The sequence below is a fragment of the Trichoplax adhaerens genome, genomic scaffold (assembly GCF_000150275.1).
Source record: "Trichoplax adhaerens TRIADscaffold_3 genomic scaffold, whole genome shotgun sequence".
Taxonomy (NCBI): Eukaryota; Metazoa; Placozoa; class Uniplacotomia; order Trichoplacea; family Trichoplacidae; genus Trichoplax; species Trichoplax adhaerens.
The window spans coordinates 233,060-252,061 of NW_002060945.1; the positions used below are offsets into that span (position 1 = coordinate 233,060).

Genomic DNA, 19,002 nt, shown 5'->3' on the forward strand with positions numbered 1-19,002 from the left:
TGGAACCACTGAATTTCTTACATCGTTAGCGTATTTCATTCGTCACCTAAAATCTATTCTCTATCTTATTGACGTTAATAGTATTTGAATACAAGCTGATTATGAAGAAACGATTGTATAATTACTATTATTACTGTAGGTTAAACTGTACCTCGTAGCGCCTAAAGGAAATGCCAGAAACAGTAAGAATATAATAATACAACTAATTATGTTATTGATGACACATGGGCTGAAAAAAGACAATGGCTGCTTCTTCTACATTGATTTCTTAAAAATATAGGTTAATATATTAACTAAACTCCTTGACGATCTTAAAGTCATTTTGATTTAACAAATTCGTTGCCATGTCCATTCTATAAATTACTTCCAATTACAATCAATATTATCACGAAACAATAGTCACTAGTAATAGCTTTACTTCATTTTTGGTTATTGTCTTTTAATTTACTAATGCTGCTTCTTATTACAATGTAGTTGTGAAAGAATTGAAATTGCTTTTCCCTAATCAATATATAAATAATACTATCATGAACATGATTACAGTGCATTTGTGTAGCTTTTAATTTTGTGCCATAAAAAACATTTATTGATTGGCAATCACAACGTGATCAAGATCACAATTGCTTAATTTTTTTAAATTAAACCTAGTCTTGCCCTGCTACGTAACTTGTTAGTAGTTCCAGCTTATCGCTAGACCTTTAGTGGACTATAGAATACTAACGGTAATAAAATCATTCATCTGATAGAACTATTGATTAAAAACAATCTTGGACTAAGATTGACATGATCAGTTTTTCATATAATAATCATCAATTTATTGTTGTCAGTACGTTAATAGTTATTACTTTCCGTTATATTCATATAGTATAGTGTTTCGATCCAGTAAAACCTCCATGAACAAATGCAAAATTTTTCCTTGAGAAAACTAAATGCAATTTAATTATCTTTCTAAATATAAAAGATTTCTATTACATTATAAGATTTATTAGTAAATTAAAACTTGTGATTGCAACTGTGTTAATATCGCGATGGAATGATGATAAAAATCAGTTTGAATCTTTATCTAGATCTAAATATGTCCTAACAGATTGAGGAGGTGTGCATTCAACTTAAGAGGATGGGATATACATCAGATGATTTCAATGTATCTTATCATAATAAACTCTAACAACAGTCAATTTATGTTTATTATTAATATATTGTCCTGTTCAATTTCTTAATAGTATGTGGTTAACTTTAGATGAAAGAAATTGATTCGATTGCATGTTGGGTTTGATGGAATAGTCTTTATTCAAATGGTAGGATTCAATGGAAAGAATGATTTCATTTAATTTTATTTCAAAACACGGCAATTAAAAAAGGTGCTACTCAATAATCGGTTGTTATTGACGATAGGGGTTCTTAGATTGAGCAGATTGGAGTATGTCAGGAATCTAATTGATTAACCTAATTTAAGGTAGTTCAACCCTGACTGTATTGTAACAAATAAGCGATCTTATGGTTATTTGCTTCTTTATCCAACAATCATTATTGTTATTATCATGAGAATTGAGATTAGGAAATCAAATAACTTTGTAACCGAAGAAATCATCCGATGTTGAAATAATGAATCAGTTAACAAAGTAATTGTTAAGATACATCGGAGAAATTTTATTATGCATGTTGATATGTGTTTAGCACTCCTGTCATGATTGATTCAATAGTTAAAGTCCCCTAACCTGTTTAGGATTGTTTGCTGGTTACTGGCATCTTTGACTAGTTCTCCAAATTCGTCTGTTCCGTGTGTATCTATTAAACACAATGCAAAAATTAGTTAACCTAATGAAGATAGATTATAGAATTGATGTATTGTAATAATCAAATGCGGTTCCATGTTGATAATGAGAGGGAAAAAGTGGACAGTGATAAATAAAGGAAACCCTGTCCATTAAAAATTAACATATACTTCTAATTTGTGAATTTTGGTAGTCCATAAAATATTTTATATTGTTGATAAGGATATAGAATTCATGACGTTGCTATAGCTTTTAAATAACGCATTTAATAACTTCGCCGTTAATGCAATACAGTAAAACTTAGCTAGTAGTGATACTTGTTATTACTACGATCTTGAAATAGAGAAATCTCATAGAGACATCCATTTTGAAATTTTTGAAATGGATGTTATTGATAATTAAAAAAATTTCAGTATCGTTGGATTGCTTATTGATTTCATGTACAAGGGAGAAATGTTGTGACTGTGATCAAATGAATTAGTGATAATGTAACTCCAATTGCATAGGTTAGTATTTATTATTAGTCAGCTGCAACTGAATACAAGCATAAAATTGGCGAAATTATCTCGGCAATTAAACTAAAATGATGTTGAGTTTTATTTCCCTTTCATTCTTTTAGAAATTTGAACCAATTTACGAAATTAAATACATCGATATTATTGATACAATTTAAACTGACGTGCGTTAATTAATTAATTAATTAAAATACTTTTGAAGGGGATAAGAAATAACCGTAATAATAGTCAATTTTTAAAATGACTTGCAAGATAAAACTGCAAATTTGTAATCTTAGAACTAATCAATACGGAAAACTTCGCTAATTGTATTCTACGAGGGACACCTAAAGCGTTTAGAAGACAGAAATAGATTTTAAGAGTGTGAACGTGAAGATCTAGCATATCTAATCAAATATTTAATTGTCTAGTAAATCTCCAAATAAAAATTTTTCTTATATTCATCGAGGGCGGAACAATATCTACGACCATAACGATTAACCTATTCAGTAAACTAGAAATGGTTAATAAAGAAAAAGTAGGAGTTTGGTAGCTAGCCGATGCTTAGACATAATATTTGTATGCTTGCAGCTTTACATAATGTTGAATAATTCTAAATGATATAACCTGGGATAATGGATGGCTATAGAGAACTATCGTAATTGGAATAAGGTGAAACTATGTAAGCCTTCGATAGTAAGTGCTCACGTCTATAAAAAAATATATGGGTAAAATATAATCTAGATAAATTGAACGTTTCGCAATAAGCGTAAAAGATTTAGTATCATGACATTAGGTAGGTGGATAAAAGCTTTGAAATAGTTATATTCGAAACTAAGTGAGGATTAATGGAGTAGGAGAGTATTTGCTCATCGTTTTATTAAAATCAGAAGAGGATTTAACACGGTACTACATAAAATCAATATCGAACTATAGGACATTAGATTGATTACGCAAGGTAAAGAAAAATATTTAAATCCATGCGCTTGTCATTAAAGAGATTCTTTTAAAGGATGTTATTTAACTAGCTTGCGATAAAAAAGTAAACCAAGATTGACAGTTTTCAAGTAATCACGGGAAGTTCAATATATCTCGTCACTACTGTTAAGAGGATACAGCATAAGTTAGTCGGAAGATGACTATCCTATTTCTTATTTTTAGAATATCAACGAAGAGATAATAACGGCAAAGTCAGTAATAGAGGAAATTTTTTTGATACTCGTTTATCGCGATAATCTTGACAATTTGATCTAAAGTATTAGCAAATTTTGCTATCCAATATTGAGAAAAAGTTAAAAAGATCTATTGAAGAGTTGAAAAATCTTGATGGAAATGTTTACCAAGTTCTTATTGTTAACTCCTCAATGACCCAGCCTAGCATAAGTTTGATGATAAAATTGGTTGATATAGGAGTCTCGTATATTCTTTTCAACTGGTGGACTGAATATACGCAAAGCGCACAGTTCAAGTTACATTGATTATTATCGGTAGCAGAACTTAAAATATGTTTGTAGATGATTTTTCTTTACATTTTTAATGGCTAGTGGATAGCGGGGTGATAATTACGATCAATTAAACAATTTAGCAGCGAAAGATAATTACTACTGGAGAGGAAAGCTTATCTTTTCGTTAAGGTGGCCGTAGCAGTAGGGGTTAATGGAAACGTTTTCATGATAGCGCTTTGTTATTATTACGGGAGCAATTTATAGAATTGATTGAAGGGGAGTTTATCAATTATATTTACAAATGATGCCACTTGGACAATGAATTACCGATTGATGAGGAAAAAAGATGGATAAGCTATATATTCAATCTAGATGAAATACTGTATGTAATTATTTCCAAAACTAGTATCGTTTTGCCAATGTTAGCTATATATCTAAATGATATAGTTTACATTAACAGGAAAGAAATGAAAAAATTGACTGCACTGTTTGAATAAATTTTACTGGTTCGGGTTAACCACGCTCTGTAGTCAAGTCCTATGTTTCTTTACTTAGTGTGAGATGATTAATTGAAAAAGATATCGATTAATTCTAATTTGTTCTTGCTGATTCTACTTGATCACCTTTCTATAACCGTCTTTGTATTGATTTAGCTAAACTGTTACCTTTTAGATGTGATACATTGCCATTTATTACTTGGCTATTAAGGATTTTACTGTATTGTTTGATCTTAGTCATGCCTGTATTTAACTTACTTTACACTTAGATGATATTATACTCCTTTAAATGATCTGATGATCGATGCTATAACTATCACTATTATGTTTTGTGAGAAAGATACAGACAACGAAGATGGTCGGGTCGGCGATAGGAAAAATAATAAATATATAAGCCTTAAAGCGGATGAATTGTTTCAATGATATCGACTACAATTACTGTTTACGCTAACATAAATAAGGAAAAGTTCAACATCATTTTTTTAGTGGCAGTTGCGGTTAACAGTTGAATGTGTTAATTACGCGTATGTTAATATTATTATCCGAATTATATTTTTAAAATTTTGCTTTCTTACCATCTGTGTTGGTTAGCGGTGATCTCAGATGGATGGTATCTCCAAAATCGACAAAATTGATATCTTTTTTCATTGTTGAATCGCGTAAGGCCTGATTAAGTTGATTTCTACGAGTATCGTCGTGTTGTGGAATAGTAAATTCGGATCTTAAATTACCAAGGTATAGTTGTGTCATATTGCTAATAGAGAATCTGCTAATAATTATCAAAGGAGATAATCATCTACTAATGTCAGCTGGCCAGCCAAAAAAAAAATTAAGGGTAAAGAAGGAGTAAGAGAGGCAGATTATTTCAGCTTAAGCAAATCAAAAATTAGCTCTCTTGTTGCGTTGCTCGTCGTTGTAAAGCTACTATTTGTCTTCTTATGCTCCTCTTACTGCATCTAATTCCCCTCCTCTCTGTCTACAGCTATTTATTCATCTTGACAATTTAGTTTTATTCTTTTTTTATATCCTGGCTGAATAAAATAGTCTATTCTAAAAAGTATAGACGAGGGGTGCAAATAAACCAATAATGATTGACAGGATGCTAACGATAGTGCTCTAGCTTAGCTTGCAATCAACTATGGGATTGTATTCATTCAAATCAATTGAAAGTAATTCAAGCTGTGACGTTAATACAGTATTGACAAATTTCAATGCGGTAAATAGTAATTATTTAATCGGTTGTTGTTAAACAGGTTAGAAAAAGTTTAAACAATGCAATTTGTTCAATAGCAGTTATTGTCTATCATCAATCGATAGACGTTGAGGCAACAGTTTTGATCGCTTTTCAATAATCAGTCTAATGGCCAATTAAGAAGTCAACACCTCCTAAAATTCGCATATTGATTAGAATTGCTGTGGTTGCTTTTTATATTTTAATTGTTTTTGTTATTTCTAATTTTGATCAGATCATCATGCAGAGATATTTGCTCACTTTGGCCTCATGTCGATCGATTAATGTGTATAGAGATATGCCGCTGTGTATATTCTATTCAATCAATTAGTATCATTGATTATTTTTCCTTGATTTTAAAATGTCATCGTTTAGATCTAGTTTAAAAAGATAACCTTACTAAAGAGTGATCACAGTAGGACAAAAAGATCTATTTATGAATAACAGAAGATAGATAGAGAGGGAAAATTTTCCAAAAAGTATAGATAGTACTATCGATCAAATCAACGGATCAATAGCTATGTGTTGTTATTGATTTCAACAATGATAATTTTGATCAGACGATTAATTATTCTCATGATACATCTTCCCCCTAAAACCTTAAACACTTGTTTTGTATTTTACTTATTAGTGTGTTGATAAAAAAAAAGTTTAATCACTACATAGAATTAGACAGACTGCCTATGCCTTCATTTGTAGCAATAGAGTAAAATATTCTAATATTAGTTTAAGCTATTAACAAATAAATCATTTCTTATCAAACAATCAATCCTCACTAATCAGTCATTATATAGATTATCGATTGACTAGACATCGATTGAGCTTGAATTCAATATTTTTCCTTCATTGATGACAGATAAATTTGATCGTTTATACAAATTGACATTTACTTTCTTAAACCTTTACACCTAAAGAGTGGCCCAATAGAAAGGAAATTGATATACAACAACTATTTTGTTCGAGAGTTGCTATTGTTATCATAATTGAAAAGATGGCTACTAAAATGAATATTTACCTACTTTGAGACGATTTTAAAATAATAATAAGATGTCTACCAACTTTTTTATATATTAAACAGTATAATTTGCCTTAGCAGGCTCTGTTGCATTATCAGAAAATGCTGATTAGGCATTCGTCTACACTAACAAATAATATAACATTAAATTTTATTTTAGCAAGTTGTTACTGGCCATTGAAATATTTTAAAGTTTTATTTAGACTGGTTACTCGATAGGATGGTATTGATATACTCATCACAGCCGAAATAGTTTTATATTGAGAGGGAAAGTCATTTGCGTTATGTTCTCTATCGCGACCCTAGGTCAATCATGCAATGCTCGGTTAGACATAGCAAAGTAGCCTGATGCGTGGAGTCCACTTCTTTATTGTGGGTTGCCTTTCCCACAAGTGATATATATATTACATACGTATTAGTAAATTACTAGTGAACGTACCAATACAGTTACGATATTAGTATCTTACGGTTATCTTATCAGTTAGGCAGCTATGCAATTTATCTGCCCTAATTCCTAGGCATTACCAGTCTATCATACATAACAATTTGGATAATATCTGGAGCAGAATGTAGTTATTTGATACAGTCAGTAAATCGGCTAATAATATCTTTCTAAATACAACACTTGTTTAACTTTTAAGTTGACACTCTCTTCCTAATTGATTCCAATTATGATCAAATAGAAAAATTGATTATCTCTTGCTCATTATAATAAGATGATTGCCATCTCCGGCTGTGAGTAGAACAAATGATTTTTAACCTACCGTACTGATCTTTCGTCTTGGGATGATTTCTAAAATGACGATAAACTGATTTTTATAGCGACTTTATGAGGAGCCATTTTTAGAAATAATTTCCGTACTCTAGATTACCATTTGTTATCAACAGTCTATTACATATTCGCAACAACTTTAAAGCTTGAATCTAAGCTTATCCACTGAAATTGATACGATAAGCCACATATCTAAGTACGAATGTAGAGTTTAATCAATCAAAATAGAATAATATCAAGATTAAGGAGCATTAAATAGTACTCTAGATTAGAATTTGTTATCAACAGTCTATTATTTATTCGCTATAACTTTAAAGCTTGAATCTAAACTTGTCCATTGAGGCTTATATGATAAATCACATATCTGAGTACAAATGTAGAGTTTAATCAATAAAAATAAAGTAATTCTAAGATTAAGGAGCATTAAGTAGTACTTTAGATTACTTTAAGATATTCATAAAATTGTCTTGATAGTTATGTTTAATTAAATTGAACTAAATCCATGTCAGTTATATTCTATAGCGGGAATATGTGTATAATGTAATTGATTAGCAACGCCCAGCTAGGTGTGGTATGCAAGATCAATATGACGAAATGATTTTCATCGCTGTCATGTTTATTTTCATATGCATTGCAATAAATTAGCGATGTGCCGTACAAAGCAAAACTATGGGATAAATAGATAAAACTATAACAGAATCTAGGCTCTAAATTTCAGTGTACAATTTATCAACCAAGACAGGTACTCTATCATTATGCTGAAATAAATTTATAATATAAATGCTACGAGAATGGGGTCTGAGTTAGTAGCTGAATACAAAACGGAAGCGTGTACAATAGCTATAGTACGAATACGTGTATAGAACAAGTTCAGCAGAGAATCATTTATTTCTGTTCGTACTGAATTATAAAAATGGATTATATCGGGCTGTCATGAGAGAGATTCTTCGCTGCCTTATATAGTAGTTATTACTGGCAATAGATCTTATAATAGCAATATAAAGTCACTTCGCTTGTACATGTTTTAACTTTGACTTCTGTTACTGCTTTTGCATGCTATATCTGTTTTTTCTAGCATGATTGATACTAGTAATTATCACAGTTAAAGAAACTTAAGTGTGTTCTATTTATGCATAATATTGAAAAAGTTAGATAACTTCGGTGTTTAACTTTCTGTATCGATGATCTGAGTTCACGGTTATTCTTCTATTTTTCAAATATTTATGGTTCACAATTGAGATATTTCTCTGAGTAAAGTTTCTGTTACAGTGTATCAACAGGGCGTAAACTACTTTGGACTATTAGGTGAGGTATTACGTTTAATTTTATATCATTCTTTTTTGAAGTATTGCAGCTGCAGTTGATTCTAACTCTTTACGTTCTTAATGCCACTATAATTATTGCAACGTCCATTTAGAATAATTAAAATTTGTATATTTACTTTGCCATTTGCAATAGAATAGATTTCCGTACTACTATGAAATATGAATTAGTTATACTACTTTAAGGTTGGCTGATACTTTCGGGTAATAAATAGACTATGATTTTGTGAAAGTGACATCCGGTTGGTGATTTATGATGCCAATTTAAGAAATATGAGCATGATGTAACAGTATCGGATAGGATTATTGCCGATTCTTTATCCACCAATTTCAATCGCTATAGCTGTGCTTGTTGTTTCGTAAGAGTAATGTGACTTTATTGATAGTCCTGTTTGCGATACTGCAATTGAATTATTTTCTATACAGAATCTAGCTGCTTGTACCCGTAAATACAGCAATCATGTAATGCAATAGAACGCAATCTTTTAGCTAGTCTAAGCTAACCAATTGCGCTTTGTTCTCTACTAATTCGTATTAACATACAGTAACACTACAGTACATGCATCCTTTTTCAAAAGAGTTAAGCAACAGACTCTTTAATCATTTTACTCTTGCAAAAGCAGGTAATTACGGCGAATCCTAATAATTTTTAGTTGTAATATGTCCTAAGTTCAGATATGGTAACTAAAATAATAGACAAGACGAGTTTGATTAGAGGCAGACTATGGTGTAAATAATAAATGCTTTGATACCTACAATCCTTTGGATCATGATTTATCCTATGTAAATTTGATATCCGAACTTTGACAGCTACCAATAATTTACTAATACTTTATGATAGCGCAATGATCAAAAGCTAATATTACTATTGAAAATAGTTCGTATGCAGTTGAACTCATTAATCAATAGTTGTTATTACGCTTTGCCAGAGAACCGTAACTTTGCTATTGAAATCAAATAATCTACATTATACGAGTCTTTATTATTAAATTGTGGCCAGATTATGATTGATCATATTTGGATACATTCTAATCATGTGATATTTGCTAGGTTAGCCATAGTACTGTATAGTATGATCGTAACCTTTCAATTGTGCATGTGAAATCAAGTCTTGATATATTTTAATACTATTTACTCAAATTTAGAACATTTAAAAAGTACTTACTGTAAAATAATGGATTAAATATTCCATTTTTTTCGTCTTTTGCATTTCTGCATAACTGCCTACTTATTCATTTTGAGCCAAGTAGCAATATCAAAAGTATACTATGTAACTGAGTGAATTATTGTATAATTTTTATGACACAGGGATGCGTACAAGTACTGGTTCCGTATATTTCAGGCAGGCAGTTTTTTGATTTCATCAGATGGAATATTTTTTTCTATAAAGTTATACATAAAAAATTGATTGCTACAGCTAATGACTATGCCGTAATTGGTAATAAATTGAATTGAATATTGTTGATATTACTGTGCTGCCTAAAATTTCCGTCAAGTATAATTTCGATCTTAGTGTGATGTCAATTTCTACCATCAATCAACTATTCGTAGACGCGTATTAATTAAATCGTCCTATTCGTCAGAGTGTAAAACTCATTAATCACAAGGGTATTTTAATCATTTCTTGACATTTTGGATAGATACAAAGGAAATTTAGAATGATATGGCTCATTGGTATATTAACAGTAGGTATTATCAATCAAAATAGTATGTAGTGTTGCATAATTATAATACAATTAGTGAAGTATGACTATGATGCAGGCGTTCTACTCCTCCCCTTTTCCTCCTGTTTCACGAATAGCTTCCACATATGTTGTAGTTGACTTTAAATGATTTTATTATTTTTGAATTCATAACGTATTTTAGTTGTGTATTGGTTAATTTTTTGTATTTGTTTTACTCGTTCAACATCTGATAGCTTTTTATAGGTGATCCTATTGAGGTTTTAGTATTTTAATAACTCATTCCAACTTAGAATCTATTGATCATGATTATGATAAGGTAGTTATAGGACAATATTTGTATGGAGTGTAATTTTCTTTATATCCGAAAAATGGGGTCTTTTCAGACCTGAAGCCAGTTTAGAAGCTTAGCGTGAAATAGATTGCATCATTTCGAAATATGGATAATTTAAACATTGCTGCAGTGTGCTATACTATTGACAAGAACATTTACCATTCTCTAAATAGCCAGCCAACAACGTTGGATCTAATAACGAGGCGTTTATCTAAGCATTACCGGATTAAAAATCTTCTATCTTTGAACTAATGAAGAAGGAAAATAGTGTAATAACTAAGAATACGCATTGGAAGTTGAGATATTTTCCTTGCTGTTACAGTAGTCGTGTCAAATATACGTGTGAAATATAAATTTAAGCAGGAATGGCGAATGGTTATGTTGACGTTAACCAACGGAAAAAAGTATAGAGTATGTGTATGTACATATTAAGCATAACTATGCGTATATATATATATAGAGAGAGAGAGAGGCGGGTAGACGTGTATTTTGTTGAAAGGAGAGAGCATAGTATGAGGAATATTCTATAGGAGTTAAGATATAGCTCACAGACGCAGTACCGGCGAAATAGTTAACAAATTGCATATGGCAATGAAACCAAAGCAAAAACATAGTAGAATTGCTAATACCAGAGACTACTCTTTAGACTTTTTGGATATTTTAAAAAAATGAACATTTTCGATGAGAAAATAGTCAAGTCTAATCGATTGCTGGCAGCAGACTTGCTATTACCAGCAATTATTCTTTAGACTCCTTGCTGATACTACGGGCATTATAGATTTTTGAGAATGAACATTTTTAATGAGAAAATGAGGAAGTTTAATCGACGCTATTGTATTGCAGTCTCTGTACACCAGTAGTTGATTTACTGACTAGCAGATTCATAACGAGTATTTTGGTGATCAATTCATTAAAATTGTGACGTGTAACGAAGGCTATTTCTGATCGTAAGTTTAACAATGTATGGGAACAACTTTATGAAATTAGTTAAGCACCAACATACTATCCAAGTCGAGCTGTATATTGAATACGCATTTTATCTATGCTCTGTGAGAGTACGTGTTGAGCTCTATCATACCATGTTAATTTACTGTACTACAGCTTAGTAATATGGTGGCAGCAGTGCAACTATATTACTAGTTTAATGACGTCCTATCGCTTTTTTTTTGACAGAGACCGCTGTTGTGTATTGAGTAAAAGAAAGCCTATAATCAATTACAGTATACGATAACCACAGTTCACTTTTCAATAGAATAATTATATATAAATAGATATACTGTACTCGCAGACAGATATCACAATTCTAGCATAACCGATATACTCGTATGCATCCATGCATTTCACAAATAACATAATTCACTCTAGTGTGATCAATAATAAGTTATAAGAAAACGTAGATTGAATTAAAGCATCTTTTGAGCCGTTAGCGAGTGTATTATCCAATATATGCTATACCTGCATATAATATTTATCGTATATTATGGTGATAAGGTCATTTAAAATATAATCATCAAACAAAGAAATTGCAGTTTCTTGTACACTTCGCTTTATTACATAAACTAGTACAGTAAGTAGCATGGATTATTTGATTTTCATTTTAAGCTAATTAAGGGCTGCCCTACAATCATGCAAGCGTATATACGTATATAATGAATCAACTCAATGGAATCTAGCATAGACAAGAAGGAAACCATGTCTCCATCTTAATATGGCTGGACGGGATTGTGTACCAGGTAGTACAGTAGTCGTCGTTGGTAGTGGGGGCCCGTTTGTGCACTTTCTTAACTCAGTCAATTAGAGTACAACTATAATACTGTACACTTGGACATTTATATTGAACTACTTAGTAGAGGGGTCTCTCTCGATCTGCCAAGTTCCATTCGATGATTATTAATTCTTGTTACGGCCCGTTAAATTGAAATAAAGTAAAGACAAAGTAGAAATAGTTCACCTTGGAGCGTACAGTATCTCTACTTTATTTTCTGATTCTTTTTGTAGAATAGTAGACAAGATACAAGGGCACTTTGTCAGCTCAGTCCATTAGAATATAACTATAGTCCTATACACTTGGACATTTATACTGGACAGTAGAGGGGTCTCTGTCGATCTGCTAAGTTCCTTTCTATGATTATTAATGTTAAGACCCGTTAAATTGAAATGAAGTGAAGGCAAAGTAGAAGTAGTTTACCTTGGAGCGTACAGTATCTCTACTTTATTTTGGAATCCTTTTTGTAGAATAGCAGACAAGATGCAAAGGCACTTTGTCAACTTAGTCAATTAGAGTACAACTATAATACTGTATAGTGTACAGTAGAGAGGCCTGTGTCGATCTGCCAAGTTCCATTCGATGATTATTAATTATTGTTACGACCCGTTCAATTGAAATAAAATGAAGGTAAAGTAGAACTAGTTCTGCTTGGAGAGTACAGTATCTCTACTTTATTTTCTGATTCTTTTAGTAGAATAGTAGACAAGATACAAGGGTATGCAGACTGTCATGAAATTAGAATTTCAACTTAGAATTCGCTATTCCAGAGCCAGATATCCACTGACAAGACGGAAGGACATCTGCTATCCTCTATACTACAGTACAACTGTAGTAGCTAGACTCCGGACCACGACGTTACTTCGATTCAAAATGGAGAAAATGTACTTGCTGCACTGACTGCTTCCACACTGTAACCAGTAGACCACAACGATGTTGTACTTTTCCACTAGTATGATGTCGTAAAGGATTACTAACTACTCTGTAATAGAGTCAGACGACTGTGAAGTCTACTGACAAGGACTACTCTACTAAATAATGAAAAAATTTTGATTTTAGTGGAGTAGTCCGTTCTAATGAACTACATGGTAATAGCTTATTTATTATGGCTATAAGTGTGTATACAGCCCTCAAAACAAGCTTATTAAACAGCAAGTGGAGACTTTATTATTAGGTCTTTAAACCTTCTATGCTTGAGATTGTACTATTACTCTAGACTCAGCAATCAGCGGTCCCTGCGCCCAACTATAATGGAGTCATTTCTTTTTCTTGATCAGAGAGAAGGACAAGAAGTAGCCATGGAGTAGAAAATAAGGCGAGCACTTGTCATTTTTCTGGTCATTCTACTATACGCTAGCACTGAAAGCGTGTACTAAAGCAACGCATTCGCTCGTGAGAGGATGACCATCGTAGTCACTGTAGAGTGTATCGTTTAAGATAGACATTTCAGTTAAAATGACCAGCAATTTAGTCGGTTCGCCTATTTTGACTAGACGGTACCTCGGCTTTCTGTCCGCTGTCTGTCTTCTTTTGTAGCCCCTCTGGAATCACGGGTGTCAGTCTTGGTCAGAAGGACGGATAGACAGCACCGATTCGTCGACCTCCACCGTGAAGAGAGAGAATAACATCCATTAATAAATAACTCGACGCTGCGTTGACGTAATAAGAGGAAAAAGCAAATCTTTCTTCCACATCCAAGTCTATATCATTTCTCCTCCTCCAAATTGGCCAATCTAGCACTTACTGATTGCTTTGAAAGGTATGTAAAAACAGCCGATTCTATTCAAGAGTTGAAAATCAATCTTTTCCATCTTTAAACGTGTCATAGTCGTGTCAAAGTGCTCTCCCTCAGTCACTGCAAGTTAATTAGCCGGTGTTGATGCAAGTTGATTAGCATTGGCGAATGCTAATGGACACCGCTTGATTTCATTTTCACTCCATCATTGCACAGCAGGGCATTTTACATTAGAATGATGATTTTAAAATGACTTGATGATAGCAATCATTTTTGAACTGTACTGTCGAAAGGAACAGTTGATTTCTTTCGCTGTCTCGATCGATAGGACTACTGTACACTTGTACAATGTACAGTAAGATGGAGGCTCTAGTCTTGATGTCGAATACAAGAGTCAAGTTAAATAACATAAAAAATGGTTGAAAATATGGATACAAGTCTGTAGATTGCCGATGCAGTACCTTGTGTCTAGTCTAGTTTAGTGTGTTAATTGGTCAAGACAGAGTCATATCCTAAGTAGGCTAAGATAACCTTGTCTATGGAGAAATTTCTTCAGATCGCGTTCAACTACAGTACTGTACAAATTGTACAAATGGACAAGCATCGAGTAGAGCAATAATCCATCTCAAAATGCCATCATCGATCACCAGCTTTGCACACACATTCTCTCTTCTTCTATCAGTGATCGATCATGGTAGCTTGATTGTAGAATCGAAGCCCGCTAGACAGTATCCTAGTTGTGAAAGAAATCAAAATGTACCCGATTGTTCTTTCTACACCATTCATACAACTGGGTCGTTAAGAAAACATTTGCAGCTAACTTGTTTTCTCATCTATTATCCTGGGCAAATACTATTACATGTGTGTTTTACGACTCTCTATCGCTATTGAAAAAATCATCAACCTCATCGAATTAAATGGAAAAGGAATAGTCATTGTAAGAGGAAACCACGCACTATTCACTATTTTCCAATAACGATTAGCTTAAGCAATCGTCATTGATCAGTCTCTTGCTCTGACTACACCGTCAATGAATTGCGCTACCGCGAACTAAATTGCCTAAGCTGAGTAAGTGTTGACAAAGGATTGTTGATTTGACTATCCAATTGAAACATCCCATCCATCATGAGCTCCTTGGCGATTTTAGCCATCACATTCATCCAGTATCGAATAAATTTCAAAAAACAACATTCTCTCCCTACTGACTACCTACTTTACCCTATTCTCACCAGTATCTCTTGGATATAGTACTATTTTCAACACTTTTGATCAATATACCCAATGGAACAGATACTGTAGAACTAATAACACGTTCAGTTTGAAGATTGTCAGTGGTGTTGTTAATTTATTTCTTGGACATTTTAAAAGGCGTCAAAACCGAGATTTGTCAAGGTGAAAAGTTTTTTCTCTTATTAACTTACTCTCTCTTGACTCTTATCACAGCCGCTTTAGACTATAGAGGATTTATTTCGTCATTAATAATTTACTTTGATCGATAGCTAGTGCTACCTGATGGCGATTTTCGGATGGATCACCATGCATTGAATGGGGTGTTGTAAGCCTTCGAGTTTTTCTTTCCCTTCACTACTCTGTTGGTCCTACCATGATGATGACTATGTAAATTTGTTCAGTTCTTGAGAAATGAGCTATCATCAGTCAAGTTAAATACGAGTAAACTTGGTGGTCTGATGATCGATACTGTATTATTGATAAGCATTTTTTGACACTATGAGTGATTAGCATTAATACCAGGTGCTTTTTATCCGACGATAACAAGCCAATAGAATGGTTAGAAGCTATTTGAACAGGGATAGCGCCACTAACTCGATAGCCGATTGTATTACAACTTGTCTACCATCAAAATCATGATCATCAATCATGGTACCATGGTATATTCAACATGGCATGGAATAGGATTGATTTTCAACATCGATGATTTGTTGTAGTAGGCAATTTATTATACCTATCCGATTCGATCGACGCAATTGGCTGTTAGCGGTAGGCTATAGCATCATTTCAATGGTATATAACATATGGATAGTTTAAAAAGAATTCATTTTTCTTTTCGGGGGGTTACAATATTGACTGTGATCACTCGTATTAAAACTACAAGTCATGCCAATCATATTGCTTGATTCTTGGCAATATTTTCGGCTAATTTACGGTACATGATCACTGTATCTTGCTAGTCTTGACCGTTTGATAAGATGCTATTTTTACTATCCAACCTATTTGCTTTTCTACAACGATGGTAGAATAGTGTCTTGCTCAATCGGAGATATTATTCTTGATGAGTATTGTTGGGTGGCAGTTATGGCGCTTACAATTAATTTATCCATGTCCGTCAAGGCTGACAGGCTATTTTCTTCCTTTCCAAAGCTGGACAAAATTCTTCTCTTTGTTATGATTTAAATAAAAAAAAAAAATAGGGGAATTTTTTTGTCCTTACAAGTGCCTACAAGTCTAGTGTATCATGGAATAGTTGAAGTTTATCACTGTAACCATCTATTGGTAAGGAATAGATCATATTATAGGTAGATGTTTCTGTTGAGGGATAATATGCTGTGCAAAGAGCTTAATTTGTGTATCGAGCACCTTTTCTATATTTCAATTCTGGCTATAACATGGTCAAGATAAGTTCTTTGTCAGAAAAATGGCTATTTTGACCGGGACCATCATATTGAAATCGACTGTACTAGATGGATAAAGCACTTCCCTTTTGATTGCTATTATTAGAGCAATTTAGCTTTCAATATACAGGAGGGGACATTAAATTGTAAGGCTAAATGGAGAGCTATGGCATGGTCCAGTAGGACAGTTATTTCTTTTCCCTCTCTCTCTTCAATATTATTTCTCGACAATAGCCATGATTAATATCCTTGCTTTAGTGGTCAGCCTGCAAGGTATTTACAGCATTGATCATCATAATGGCGTAATATTGAAAGAAAAACACACGATTCATCCATGTACACCACCTGCTGCGTAATTCCTCTCCACTAATTTAACCTGCAAAATATTCAATATCGACTCTTCTAAGGAAAAAGTTCTTTTGGGGGCCATTTTGGAATTTACAATACACCACCCACTATGGTACTGCAGTGTAGAAAATGAATTTTTCAATAGTAAGATTTCTTATTGCCTTTACTGCTTAGGAGTTGGTGGATTTCCATCATCAATATTCATGATGTATCCTACTCATTTTATAAATTTGGACCGATCTTCTAGCGTGTTTCAATCAGCATTTTTTTCTGGGGGGGGGGAAATTTCTTTTTAATTCAATTTGAATTGAACTTTTAATCATATTTTTCTTCATTTCTTTGCTAATTTTACAAGTCTTATCTACAGCAATTCAGATAATCTACTTGCAATACTGTACAACTTCTACTAAGATAATGACTGACACATAAGATTTAATCCATCACTTTAGCCACTCTTGTCGATAGAGAATAGATGAACAAAGTTCTTAAAAATTTTTCACTGTCATTGCAATTCCACTCGCTATCGATATTCTTAAAATATTTTTCCAAATGGATTGATTGAGGATATGACTTCATGTTTACTCGTCGCTCAATCAATCCATCCTTACTGTCTTTCATAGTGGAATTGGAAATGCAATTTTTCATTCGCAATATCCATTCACAGAAATAATTTCCGCTTTGAATTTTAAATGCTACAACAGTTGAAATGATTTTTTTTTCTTCTAAATCTGTTGCTTTTGAGTTTCTCAATGACTTTTGCTTAAAGGCTATTTTGCATATAGTTTGACCGCGATAATTTTATCTGAAAAATGGAACAACCACGCCAAAAATAGTAGATACAAGGCAAGAACAGTACTATCGCTTTATTAACAACGAGTTCTTTCTCTTATAGGCAATTATATTATTGTGGCTCATCATTTCATAGGACACAAACCTGCATCCATGACGACTGAACTTTTAGAATATCGACAAGAAGTTTAAAAAGATTATTGTAAGCTGGTGATAGCTAATTGGGGGCGATACCATTTCCAATATCGTCAATAATTAATTATTGAATTAATCTTCGCCATTCAATCTCCGCTTGAACAAGGTTAGTATGATTAATACAACATCGATACATTATCCTTCGTCAAGTGTTGAATTGTTCTACAATGTTATGGCCTAATCATCATCAAATAACTATTCACAGTGACGATATCCTTTTGCCTTGATTAGCACGTAATTATTATTTGGATTATATTAACGATAAACATATGGACGGCTAATTAGTCCAAAGTGATCCTAATTTGACCCAATTGCATTGAGTATCACTAAATTGAGACATAATGGATAAAAATATGACATAGCAGTACTAATTCCATGGATACTTGTATTTAAAGTAGTGCCAAGTGTGAGTATGAATTGAAAAGAACGATTGAAACATGGCGATGAAAAGGATAGTTCAATTCGGATCGATCAATTAGGCAATTGTGCAAGTCAAATTGCAGTCTGTTCTTTTCTACATATTGATTCGTTATTCATCGATAGTACTGTACATGCATAATATACTCTTGTTGTTATTTCATCAACATTGATGTTAAAATGTTTTCTTCTCCTTGAACCTCCTTTCAATCGATCAATACGTATAACTTTGATTTAGTACGTAAGCAATAGTGGAAGGAAAATTCTACCATTGTAATAATGTATTACCCTACTAATCATATACCAGTAATCTTTCATTTTGTTTTCTTCTCCCTAATTTGACCATTGTTGCAATTAGATTTGAAAAGCAGTGATAACTTATAGAATGTTTAATGGAGATGACGTATAACTGAGTTTGTACTTTTTAGTCCACTTGCTAGCGTATTAGAATAGAAATGATCGAGAATTGAATACGGATAGGGACAAAAAAATAACGGGAAAAAATAGTAGTTATCAAAAAGTAACTCTTCATTAATAACTACAACGTTATAGAGAG

At 32.7% G+C, this 19,002-nt stretch overlaps 1 protein-coding gene across 1 annotated transcript; it reads right to left on the reverse strand.

Annotated features, from left to right (window-relative positions):
• Positions 1-857: 857 nt before the first annotated feature.
• On the reverse strand, positions 858-4,961 carry TRIADDRAFT_54023 (uncharacterized protein; the record flags this gene model as incomplete). Its single annotated transcript, XM_002110737.1, has 3 exons — positions 858-948; positions 1,719-1,788; positions 4,787-4,961. The coding sequence occupies 3 exons, from the start codon at positions 4,959-4,961 to the stop codon at positions 858-860; spliced, it is 336 nt and encodes a 111-aa protein (XP_002110773.1).
• Positions 4,962-19,002: the final 14,041 nt, after the last annotated feature.